We start from the raw sequence: 12,910 nt of genomic DNA on the forward strand, positions 1-12,910 counted from the left end.
TCTAAATCAACCACAAAACATAACACTTCACAACAATGTAATTGTTGCTTCTTTATCTGATATGAAAAAGGTTATATGGCACAGTCCGTACAGTAATTATACAATGGGAAGCTTTGCTTGTTGACACCTGATTTCAGAGGGTATCAAATTTCCAGGAATGTAGCAAATACAATAGATAATATCTGAATATTATCTAAGTACCCAGTTTTGAGTTTGTAATTCCAGAATACAGTAAACCTCGGATATATCGGATTCAATTGTTCCCACTGGTTTTGTCCGATATAAGCGAAATCCGTTATATGCGTATACCGGAAAATGTCTGTTTTACGCATATATCGGATTTATATCCGGTATATGCGTAAATTGGATTTTATCCGTTATAAAAAGGCACTTCCTTGACTATGTTTCCAATGTACCTGGACGCGCAGGCAACGCTGCAAATGACGTTGTATAGCGGCCTGTCACGATTCGGCGAATCGGAGCGCCACGATGCGGCCATCCGAAATATGCGAGGGAAATTTAATGGAAATGCATTGGAACGGGACTGGAGATTTTGTCCGAAATCGGCAAAATCTGTTATAAAAAATCCGATATATGCAATGAATTTTTATTGGAAATGCATTACAGAAAAATCGGTTCTTTTTTATCTGTCTGTTGTGAGCGAATTTCCGATATATCCGAGTCCGATATATCCGAGGTTTACTGTATTAGCGTTAATCCTCAAAATTGGGTATCTCTTCCTTGAGTAGTGTTCATGTTATTGAAGTTAATCAGATTGTGAAAATAAGATGTTAAAACCTTACCGTAGAACATTATACATAGACAAAGAGATTTAAATGGGCTTTAAATAATTGCTAGATGTAACAAAAGATAATAGCACACGTACGCTGGCTATCCAACATGGCCTTGGACTTGAGGTAGAGTTCCGAAGCGTCTGGTTTGGGAGAAGATGAGCGCATGGTGTTGGCAGGAAAGGAGAGCGGATTGGGAGGCACCTCTGCATGGCCGAGGGCCTCAGTGCTGTTGTTTAGCTCTGGTTGCTGCAATGGTGTGACAGGGGAAGAGTGGCTATGGTGGGTGTGGTGAGGTGTGTGCTGGGACGCGGGCTGGGACGCAGGCTGGGATGCAGGTGGGAATGTTGGTTGCGATGCATGCTGGGAAGCAGGCTGAGACGTTGGCGCCGTGCACTGGAACAGAGGAATGAGATAGGATTGTTTTAAATAAACTGTGTATAACATACATGATCTAACAATGTGCTCTATGTCAACAGTAGGAAGACTCGGTAACTTACACACCAAAGTGCAAACAAACATTCTACACCGAATCACGAAACCAGTATGACAAAAAGCCTGTTGCTGCTTCAGCTGCTGCTATTTTAAGAGTGCAGCACAGAGGAGCAATGCAGGAGCAAGCTGTTAAATAAGGCATATCCTCTTGAATAGCTGAGCATGGGGGACGCTAAAATCGCTGTTTGTCAGAAAGCAGCATACTTCTTTGTAAACCAGAGCTCGGAGTTTTGAGCTCACTACGTGAATAATAAAGCGGACACCTTTCACATGCGCTGACTGTTGCTTGTAGCAAGTGTACTCTTTATTTAAGCCCCCCCGGCTTTGAGCTTGCCAGAAAAAGACATATCCAAAATAAATACATGTGTGCATCTGCAAGGTCTACATGGATGATCTTTATCCTAGAAATCAATCATGACATATGCTGGTCTCAGACTGCTTGATTGTTTCAACATTTATACAATAAAGTGTTTGTGTTTTGAACTTTCTTCTATTTTATGAAAATAAGTTTGGTTGAGCGTTTAGAGAACATTCTACCAGTTACATGGACGTCCATCTATCTGCTGTGCCGCTTATTCTCATGAGGGTCACAGGGTATGCAACAGGTGGGGTACCCCCTGGACTGGCCAGCCAATCACAGGGCACATATAGACAAACAACCATTCACACTCACATTCATACCTATGGACAATTTCATTCATTCATTCATTTTCTGCCGCTTTTCCTCACGAGGGTCGCAGGGGGGTGCTGGAGCCTATCCCAGCTGTCTTCCGCCAAGAGGCGGGGTACACCCTGGACTGGTCGCCAGCCAATCACAGGGCACATATAGACAAACAACCATTCACACTCACATTCATACCTATGGACAATTTGGAGTCGCCAATTAACCTAGCATGTTTTTGGAATGCGAGTACCCCGACACAACCAACATACTAACCACTAGGCCAATGTCCGACCCATTATGTGGACGTAGAGAATGTAAATAATAATACGAGCGTCATAGCAGTTACCATGGAAACACAAATGCAACCACAATGTGGGTTTGTTTTGAAAAGTTCAACATTGTCAACGTAATTTATCATCTATTTTCTTCAGCATTACTTTCTGACTAAACACACGTGTTTCGACTTACCGGTTTCAATGATTTCACAGGTGATGTCTGACCTAGAAACAGAAAGAAAAAAGGTAAATACTTTTGATAATTACAGCAGTGCCACTGTATTTGTATTCACAATGTCTTGTTGTCTTTTGGACAAGTGCATCTTTCCTGTAAAGCCATTTTTGGAGGGAAATTGGTTGAGAATTTGAACCTCTGACAAAGACAGAACCTTCAACTAATCGGTTGATAACTGTGGCCTTCGTGTGATACAACCAGTAGGAGGCAGTATTAGGCAAGGTGTCTCTACAGCATGGGGAAATATGTTCCCCCCCTGGAAGAACCTAACCTAGTAGTATTGTTTCTCCAGCTTCCACTATCACGATAAGTGATAGTAGAAACTTGCATTCAACTACTGTACTACGTGTACTATGTGTAGAACTGATCTATTGAATCCTCACTATGCACAGCCTGAATGACGGACCACTTTTGCGTCATACTACGTAGTGAGTAGAAGGTTCAAATTCCCCAATGGCAACCAGTCTTTCTATTAAGCAGCAAATAAATCACAGTGAGCACCACCTTTGTGCGGAGTCACACTACAGCTCACTGTATGACTAAGCATGACTTATTCCTTGCATGGATGCTTCATTGTCACATGTTGCATTGCAAGTCAGCTTGTTTCCAACAGACTCCATGATATGTCAATCTTCTTCTATCTTCACTGTCTCTGACTTATTTTTCCCTTTCAAAGCTATGTGATGTTCTGTGATTCTTTACTGGAAGAGGTGGTTCTTTTGATGGTCAATAAGGTTCTCCTTATTTCTACAATCACAAATACTTAAACTTGCTGATATAGTTAATCTTCAAACAGCTAAAATAATGCAAATTACCTAAAAATGTCATCCAATACTTCCCTACAAGAGAGGAAAAATATGATCTCAGGGAAGAACTACATTTGAAACACTTATATGCTAGGACTACGTTAAAAAGCCATAGCATTTCAGTATGTGGAATCAAACTATGGAATGGATTGAGTAAGGACCTCAAACAATGCACAACGATGACGTAATTCAAGAAACAATACAAGCAGTTGATGTTTGCTAAATACAAGGATGAAGAGTCTTGAACCAGTCATGATGTGCTATATATATCACTATATTGACACTTACTATGGTACCCATTATGTCATTGGATGGTCATATCACCTCGTACTTCGGTACGAGGTGCATTATTAAAAAAACAAAACAAAAAAAACCTTAAACTGTACTATAGAAAGCAGGAAGTGAACAAATGTAACAGTTACTGATTGTAAAAGTACCAGATGGAGCGGTAGGATTTAATAAGCTTTGCTTCTTCCTACTCCTTTTGGACATGTGGAACTGTGAACTGATTATGTGATGCATTCAATTGTAATCTGATGCATGTTGAAATGAAATAAAACCATTACCATTATTACCAATCAATACTGCATATTTGCAATTTAATACAGAGCAGTATTTGAATCATATCAATATTGTGTATTAATTGTGAATTCATCCGTGGAGAGTAATTGATGTTAGTGTGTGGCTGGTGTTTGCCACTTATTTCAATGAGCTTCGGGGCATAATAAACTTGATTTATGTTGGTTTATCACAAAAATGATGTATTGTCTTTGTCACTTATTCATACTGTGTATGGAAGCAAAATGGGGATTTAAATATCATACAGCGGCATTTATTTTCCCAGATACGTAGCCAACCGTAGTTTTTTTTTTTCATTCAGCAATGCCACTGGTCAACTCACCTCCACGGAGCACCAGCACGTTGACCTCGCTGCCTACTGGCAAGTCTTTGAGGATGTCCACCACCTGAGAGTGACTCAACATCTGTACATTCTGTCTGTTAATCTCCTTAATGACATCCCCCTTCAGCAAGCCACGGCACCACTGCGCGTCGAGAATCATCTTCACCTTTTGGCCCAGTGGGCAGTCAGCAATGGCGAAACCGAAACCTCCAGGTCCTTTCACTAAGGGCACGCTTATGAGCTCAGGTTGAAGCAGCGTGGGATCTGGGCCATCCTGGTTGTGGGAGTGAGAAGCGGGTTGGTGATGGTGGTGTGATTGATGATAGTGGTAATGGCGCCCCCCATTTGCCATGGGAGGTACAGCAGCAGTCTGCCTGGGTAGAGTTCCTACATCCTGGACCTTGTGATAAGGGTCTTGAGGCGTTGACGCAGCAGGAGAAGAGCTTGTGTCCTTTGATGTATCTTCGCCGCTTCCAGAGTCTTCGGGTAGCGGGTAACCACGGCACAGGACCATGTCGACATACTGGTTGATAGGGATGGACTGGAACATCTGCACCACATCAGCATGAGTCTTCCCCAGCACACACGTCCTGTTGATGTCAACAATAACATCACCTGGAAGAGAGAATTCAAAAGAATGCTAAAAACATCACGTCAGGTTCTTCAAGGAGGTAGGAGGAGAGCTGACTCATTGGTTCGGAGCTCCAGCTATATCACTGACTCACTAGCCTCGAACTGCCCACGCAATCAATACTATTCTCTGGCAACCACAGATCAGGTTTTCCCTATCAAAGCAGGTTCAATAGCCCCAGGGATCCGTTATGACGCTGCAAGTATACATACTGTATAAATACTGCGAGTTTGACTTCCTTAAAATGAAAATCAGCTTTATAACCAAATTAAAACCTTTATTCATTTTCTACGTCCTACACAATTAAGGATCAAGAGCGAGCTGGAGCCTATCCCAGATGGGGGTACACCCCAGAATGGTTGCTCTTCAATGAAAGACCGACAACCATTCACACATATACAGTATAATAGAAGTAATAATAATAATTATTATTTTATAATGAACTTTTCACGTTCGCACTTTTATGCATTTTTCAGTGTTAAAATTCTATTTTTAGATCTGCTCCACACAACGTTTGTCCTCGCGTTATCATACAATGTGACATTCACAGCAAATACGTTTGTTTGTGTGTACTCAGGGTACATAAACCTGCCTTGTGAATGTGAACGTTGATGCCAAACTGAGTGGCATGCAAAACAGCCTGCATGTCACTCAGAATACAATACAATATACAATACAGTATACAATACAGTATATAAAAACAACTAAACAGCTATGGCACGATAATATATCAGGCTGATCAGACAGATTAAACAAGGAGTTGATCATGTGACTGAGGTAAGACCTTTGGCACCAGCCACTTCAAGCGTCTTCGGTTTGCAATTTGTTGACTCCATAGAGTTCCTCGCTTAGATGTTCATTCATTCATTCATTCATTCATTTTCTGCTGGAGCCTATCCCAGCTGTCTTCGGGCGAGAGGCGGGGTACACCCTGGACTGGTCGCCAGCCAATCACAGGGCACATATAGACAAACAACCATTCACACTCACATTCATACCTATGGACAATTTGGAGTCTCCAATTAACCTAGCATGTTTTTGGAATGTGGGAGGAAACCGGAGTACCCGGAGAAAACCCACGCATGCACGGGGAGAACATGCAAACTCCACACAGAGATGGCCGTCGCTTAGATGTAGAACTATAAAAAGAGGTAGAACCACGTTGTACCACAACAACAGAGCAACAGGTTATACTATCAGGTCTGTTGCTGTAATATCGAATATCAGCAGAGGTTTTTAAAAAAAACTGCAGTGTCATATGGGAGGACTCTTACCTGAGGCAATCTTCTTGTCGTGTGCGGCGGGCCCATCAGGTAGGACATTTTTGACCTGAAGAAACTCGTCTGGGCGGTCTCCTCCGATGATGGTGAAGCCAAAGCCCTGGGGGCTTTTTCGAAGTGCAGTCTGAAGGAGAGATCCCTGTAGCTGCGATGGGTCTCGTGTGAAGCCCCGTACTCCCTGTCCAGATTCCTCTGCAACAGGAACAACATTTTCTAGTCTCTTTCTCTCTTTATAGAAGTTATAGATAAGATTATTCATCAAATTGGCAAGGGGAAAGCAATGGCTTTTTACACGATGGCCCTGAATCTAGCCATGAAAATAAGAGGGAGAGGTGGCTGATACACCCAAATCATGTTTACATGGTGGAAATTAAAATACGGGCCTCGGAGGTACAGTCTCTCGGGTGAAGTGATTATATAAAATGTCAGACAGGATTGTCAGTGGTATAATTATGGCGGAGTGGAGTGTTGTTTTGCCTGATAAGTCAGGTTTGGCTATCCTGCCAGAAAACGGTTTGGAAGCCACTTTACTTTCCCGAGCACGCTACTTATTATTCATTCTCATTAACAAGGGCAGGAAGGTGAATGTGTGAAAGCAAGGGTTGGATACTGGATGCTATTTCATCTTCAGACTACAGAGACAGAGGCTACTTAGAGTACTAGAATACTTAATGTTTCATGCGCGCAGAGATAATAAGCATTTGCATTCATATCACAAAAACACCCTTCAGATTGTCACATCGAGCAGCAGCATTCACTTATGGCGGCAAATGAAGAGATAATCCACTGGAAATACAATTTATGATCATCCATCACTTAACTGCTGGGACTCAAATTGGGACTACGTAAAAACAAGCCCTCGGAATTTCATATCTGCCTGCCAAGATGAATTCTGCCACGCCATGCAGAGCTACTGTATTATTGAAATTGACATCTCATATTTTGCCGTGCTATCAGCAGCCTGTCCACTAAGAGATGAAGAAACAGCGAGAATACAGTGCACGGATAACCATATTTCGGATTCTAACATTCAAAGGCATACCATGTTAAAGCAATATAACCTGTTGATGGCAATAATAAAAAAAAAAGTCCTGAATTCACCATCAAATCAACAATCTTTATTTAATGTATTAGTGTTTCTACAGACGGCATAGGTGTGCTCACCTGATGGTGTGGCTGTTGCCGAGGATACTGCAGTTGGCATCTCAACGCTCACCTTCCTTTTTGCTTCCATCACCGGATTCTCAAACTGAGTCTTCTGGTTGATGTGGCTGGAAGAGGATACAAAAACTAATAGTAACTGACATTGCATGGTTGAAAAATGTTTCTTCCAATTTGTCCTCATGGAGGCAGCACATAGCTAATATTGCTACCATTGTAGGAGTTTGGACCTTTTTTTTTTTTTTTTTGCCTGTCATGCAAACTGATGTTTTGTCTTGTCTCAGTGGGTACAATTGAACATGCAACTGTTGTGGCACACTACAACACTGAAGCCACACCTGTGTGTTTACACATATAACACTTGCACATCGACATGAATTATGACGCCTCTCATGGTAAACAGTCTCCTTACTTGCCATTTGGGAAGTAACAAACTGTAAGAGACGTCGAATCAGATCTGCAGCTGACTGACTTTAGGGTGACCAGGGCTCCAGACTAACTTTTTTTTTATTATGGGCTTGCTCAGTAATGCAAGCCCATAATAAAGACCCATAGACTATGGGGCTTGCATTACTGAGCAAACCCATATAGTTATTCCTTGTGGTGTTTAGCTACGTATTATTACAACACATGTTACACCGCCGGAATCGTGAGGCTCGGGACTACAGCGGTATTTATTTTTTGGAATGTTTTGTGTAACTATGGCGACGCTATAAACCAAAACGTTCAAAAATGGGCCACTAGATTAGGTACACCTGTTCTATTTTTAGAACAGCCACATTCCAGAGAAAACGAGAATTTACAGCCTTTTCACAGCCTTGTAGCTCAGCCATACGGCCATGATTTACAGCTCATTTTTTTTAGATAAACTTCTCAACTCTCTCTGTGGCTAAATGCTAATTGCTAGCATGTTAGCACGTTAGCATTTAAGCTAATTTACTCATGTCTAAAGGCAAATACACACATGGCATGATGTAGGGAAGTTATAGGACAACCTTGGCACTTTCTAAACTTGAGGCCCTCTTGCTAGGTGCTAGAATGATGACTGTTAGCATGTTAGCATTTAAGCTAATTTACTCATGTCTAAAGGCAAATACACACGTGGCATGATGTGGGGACACTATGGGACTGCCCCAAACTTTTCGTGACCTGAGGCTGTCTTGCTAGGTGCTAGCTTGGTAGCCGTTAGCATGCTAGCATTTAAGCTAATTTACTAATGTCTAAATGCAAATAGACACATGGCATGATGTGGGGACACGATGGGACTGCATCTACCTTTTCGGTACTTGAGGCGTTCTTGCTAGGTGCTAGCATGGTAACCGTTTGCACACCGGGCCCGAGGTTCACAGCACAGGTGACAAGCCCATCAAAATTTCCACGGGAATTTTCTAGTTGCAACTTCAAATTTTAGGAGCGCAAACAGAAAAATTGCTACCCTTTCTGTCAAGGCCCCTCACTTCCTCCTCCATTATCTTCCCTCACTCCCTTTCCACCATCACTGCATCACTCCCATTTGGAAAATGATGAGATGTCACATAGTTGACTAACAAAGCGGCAGAGAAATGGGAGATGCAGCCTCTCATTGACCCTCTTGCATAAACAGACACACCGATCCTCCCCCTACATCCCTTTGTCCGCTGTAATGGGAGCAAAATGAAACATTGAGGTCTATTTGTACTCTTGATCAAAAAGGAACCTCGCCTTTGTTTTCCCATGCAGGGCCCCCAACACTTTAATTGCCTCTTGTATTTGCTGCTTTGAGGGGCTGTGGGAAACAACAGTACAGGCTCACATCACATCTTCTACATGAGAGCCAACATGTCTGTGACTTTGTCGTTATCGTAAAAATAAGTGTTCTAAATATTGCTGATAATTATAGTCTTTGACTTTATCAAATCCCGTTTTTTTAATAGCCCCTCTGGGTGCCTCTTTCACCTAGATGTTACTCACTCTACATAGTAGGTGCCGTACTGCGGGTCCTCAATCCTCTCCCAGCCGTAGGGCAGCTCTAGGGGGGGAAGGAAACAGATAAATTCACTCCAAAGGAACAAAAATGTGCTCTTCTTGAGAATTGATGGGTTGTTTTATTTGCTGTGTCTTCAATTGAGAGATGAAGTAAGGACTGACGGGAGGAGAGAAATGCTGACTTGTTACACAGCTTGAAAAATAATAGACTTGGTTTCAGCTCGTGCGTACGTGAGCTCCATCACAAGATCCTGCTCACAGATGCAAGAGAGGCCTTGGAGATATTGTCTGGTGTTATATGGCGCACTAATATGCCCTTTGGATGTATTCCACATGTGAAACATGCTCAGCTATTCATTCACTGTCTATTAGCCGGCTCACCCATTAGCAAGGCAAGCGAGTGGATGGTTTGGAGCCAAGGTGAAGCCTAAAGAATTAAAAGTCACCTGCCAAATAATGTCTCACCTCCTTCCTCGCATTTCTCAGGAGCTTTGGCCTTCTTGGCGAGCCGTGGGTCCAGCCAGGTTGTGGTTTTGCTGTTATGGCTGTGCAAAGACAAATTTGACTTTAGGAAGGCTCATTGTAGAACGTTAATTTGATGAAAATAAATCTTTAAGGAAGGATGACGAAAGTGAGTGAAAGAACGTTGCTACTATGTATATGAGGCGCTCCCAGGCCAGTTAAGAGACATTGTCTCTCCAACGCATCCTGGATCTTCCCTTAGGCCTCCGACCGGTCGAACATGCCAAGAACAGCTCCTGAAGGCATCAGAGGCCCGAGCCACCTCTTCTGGCTCCTCTCAATCCGGAGGAACAGTGGTTCTACTCTGAATTTTTGTCCACACTACACAATACCCATGACAGTAGATGAGGTATTTATTTTCCTATTTGATCATTTGTTTTGTAGCAATCTGTTCCATGTTGACCATATAAATAAAGCCATATAAATAGTAAATAATGTAATTATTTTATATTATGTAATTATTTATATGGGGCTGCACGGTGGTCGAGTGGTTAGCGCGCAGGCCTCACAGCTAGGAGACCAGGGTTCAATTCCACCCTCAGCCATCTCTGTGTGGAGTTTGCATGTTCTCCCCGGGCATGCGTGGATTTTCTCCGGGGTACTCCGGTTTTTCCTCCCACATTCCAAAAACATGCTAGGTTAATTGGCGACTCCAAATTGTCCATAGGTATGAATGTGAGTGTGAATGGTTGTTTGTCTATATGTGCCCTGTGATTGGCTGGCGACCAGTCCAGGGTGTACACCGCCTCTTGCCCGAAGACAGCAAATGAATAATTATTTATATATATTTATATTACAAATTTATTTTACATGTATTTTGTTCATGAATCAATTTAAGCAACAGAAAAATCTGAAGAGCCTAGAAAGCCAAAAAAGCGACTTTTTTACGAGGTCCGAGACAAAAGAACCAGCTTTCTTAAAAGAGGCAACATTCCCATCGCTAATTCAAAATACAGTTGTGATTCTAAACTCCCTAGACACTTCCAGGCACAAGTGAAAGAGCAGAAGGAAAGAAGTGGAGTGGGGTGTGTGTGTGGGGGGGTGCAAAGTATAGTTCACCTTTTGTCGATTGAAAAGTGATGCACGCCTGCTGCATTTAGCACCAGCCAAAAAAAACCCTCCACAGACATCCACCACAGGGCAAATAAAAAAAAACAGAACTGCTGAGCCTGCAGATACCTTCGGCGGTTTGATACAGGAGTGTTTTGGCCAGAACTCCAATGGCTTATTGTGTTGTAAATAAAGTACTGAATGAGTACCGGGAGAACAATTGAGAAGAATTAGGAGAGGATAAGTTAGGAGTCAGGAGACTGCTGGTGGGGGCTCATGCGATGGGAGAGTAAGTGGACCAAAAACCAGGCAGTGTTAAGGCTACTCACTCTATAAAATAAACCATGCCGGTCTCTGTGTAGGCCATCTCCCAGTTCTTTGGAAGGGGCTCCTGATTATCGTCCTGTGTCATTGCGCTCCATGCTCGCGGGTCCATGGCCCCGGCTGACTGGTTGTAGCTGGGCACCGTCCTCCTCCATTCCGCCTTGTCCATGTGGTCTGCTGCAACCCGGCATGCCGCCAGAGACACAGGCACAGAGACAGAGATGGGAATGGGTTGGGTATAAGGGTATGGGAGGTGGTAGAAAGAGAAGGAGACAGGAGGTGAGAACGTGGAACCATTGGACCTTCTTTGGGCTCCCTGCATGGTGCCCTGATGCTGCTTGAGTTGCTCTTCCTTTTCACAACTGGCTGTACGGTTTCATCCAAGCAAAAGAGGAAAGCGTAGAGAGAGTGAGAGAGTGCGAGAGAAGGAGGAGGCAGAGGGAGTACACAGAGAAGAGCGTAGCAATTGCCATAGAATTTACATGTCAGCAGTGATATACTGGGATCTGCCTTGCGGGGCAATGGCAGATCGGACCAATGCTTCAGCCCAGCCGTCAGCGCCACATCCCAACTCTGTTAGTATCATGTGTGAGTGAGGCTCTTATCCCCAGGTTTTCATCTGTGCAGCTTCATCCGGTCATTGATTGCTCAGTTTGCTTATCGGCATCTTTCATAGAGATGTAATATGACAAGACAAGCGTTATGCTGACATTTGGGCCTCATTTTTAAACAAAACACATAGAAACGTCTACACTCACAATCTCAATAAATGATGTATACTCATTGACCTGAGACTGGAATAGAATCTGCATTCTTACTAATGATGTTTTTTATTACTGCATGAGCTCAACATTACCTTCTTTACCACCCTCTGATAATGTATAATTTGCAAAATAGAATGACCAGCTACATGCTCAATTAACTTTGCTTATACCAGCAGCAAACCTCCTATAGTTGCAATCTAAACAGGGCTTGCCTCAGTATCTTCCATGGTGTGTCATCATTTCCTTGATACTGCATTACTATCAAAAACTCCAATTCAAACACTGGGTAAGGTTTCGACACTTTACATGAGGGGTGTGTCCAGACCTTTTTCCAGCAAAGGCCGCATACATAAAAAAATTAAAAGGATGCAGGGAGGCTAATTTGATTTGATTTGTGGCTCACCAGCTTGTCCATTCACCATTGGCGGCCTCTCATCCTCCTCCTCCTCTTCTGGGGCTGCACTGTCCTTCCTGTCCATCTTACTGACTGAGGTTGTGCGCTTTCGTTGGACTTCGGTGTCAAATTCTTCATCAAACAAGACTTGGTCCACCAAGTCCGGCTGCACGGGACTCGGTTCTGCAGGTGGTTTAGGCGTCCCATAGTAATTACCTTAAAAGAACAGACAGATAAACATACACATGTAAAACTTGGAGTCACAGTAACCTCTCTTACAGAGACACTCTTGCGGTGCAAGTTTCTTTTCCACATTTAGACAAACGTGTCATTTCGTGACTCACGTTTCACAATAAGTGTCTGCTGTGCCCTGCCGTGCCGTGCCCAATTCCCAAACCTAAAACTGTTGACCTTATTCCTCCATTGCTACATTTATAAAGGTATTTAAAAAGGTATCGTTCCAGTTTATTATGAACAAAACTCCACAAAGAATAATGCAGAAGAGCAATGTTTATTAAAAAGTTCTCAAAGCATGTGATCTCCACTTTAAGTCCATCAAGCCTTTGCTGTCATATTGTTGCCCAAGGCAGCACGCAGCTAACTGCACAGAGCGAGTGTGCACTGTGCAGCAAGAGCTCCACTCATTTTCATC

The 12,910-nt window shown here is 43.0% G+C and overlaps 1 protein-coding gene across 6 annotated transcripts in view; it reads right to left on the bottom strand.

The window, feature by feature from the left end:
- magi3a (membrane associated guanylate kinase, WW and PDZ domain containing 3a) overlaps nt 1-12,910 on the bottom strand; it is an 83,163-nt gene that overhangs the window by 8,637 nt on the left and 61,616 nt on the right. For 4 of the 6 annotated variants that reach the window (XM_058052601.1, XM_058052605.1, XM_058052606.1 and 1 more), the window contains exons 4-12: nt 12,268-12,474; nt 11,106-11,277; nt 9,670-9,749; nt 9,190-9,247; nt 7,243-7,349; nt 6,073-6,270; nt 4,168-4,782; nt 2,419-2,450; nt 887-1,187 (exon numbers count right to left, since the gene is read on the bottom strand). In XM_058052601.1, coding sequence (XP_057908584.1) covers nt 887-1,187; nt 2,419-2,450; nt 4,168-4,782; nt 6,073-6,270; nt 7,243-7,349; nt 9,190-9,247; nt 9,670-9,749; nt 11,106-11,277; nt 12,268-12,474 — 1,770 coding nt within the window. The remainder of the gene's footprint in view (nt 1-886; nt 1,188-2,418; nt 2,451-4,167; nt 4,783-6,072; nt 6,271-7,242; nt 7,350-9,189; nt 9,248-9,669; nt 9,750-11,105; nt 11,278-12,267; nt 12,475-12,910) is intronic. The other 2 variants (XM_058052602.1, XM_058052607.1) reach the window with 1 other exon arrangement.

Source organism: Doryrhamphus excisus, chromosome 16 (assembly GCF_030265055.1).
Source record: "Doryrhamphus excisus isolate RoL2022-K1 chromosome 16, RoL_Dexc_1.0, whole genome shotgun sequence".
In the NCBI taxonomy this organism is placed as follows: Eukaryota; Metazoa; Chordata; class Actinopteri; order Syngnathiformes; family Syngnathidae; genus Doryrhamphus; species Doryrhamphus excisus.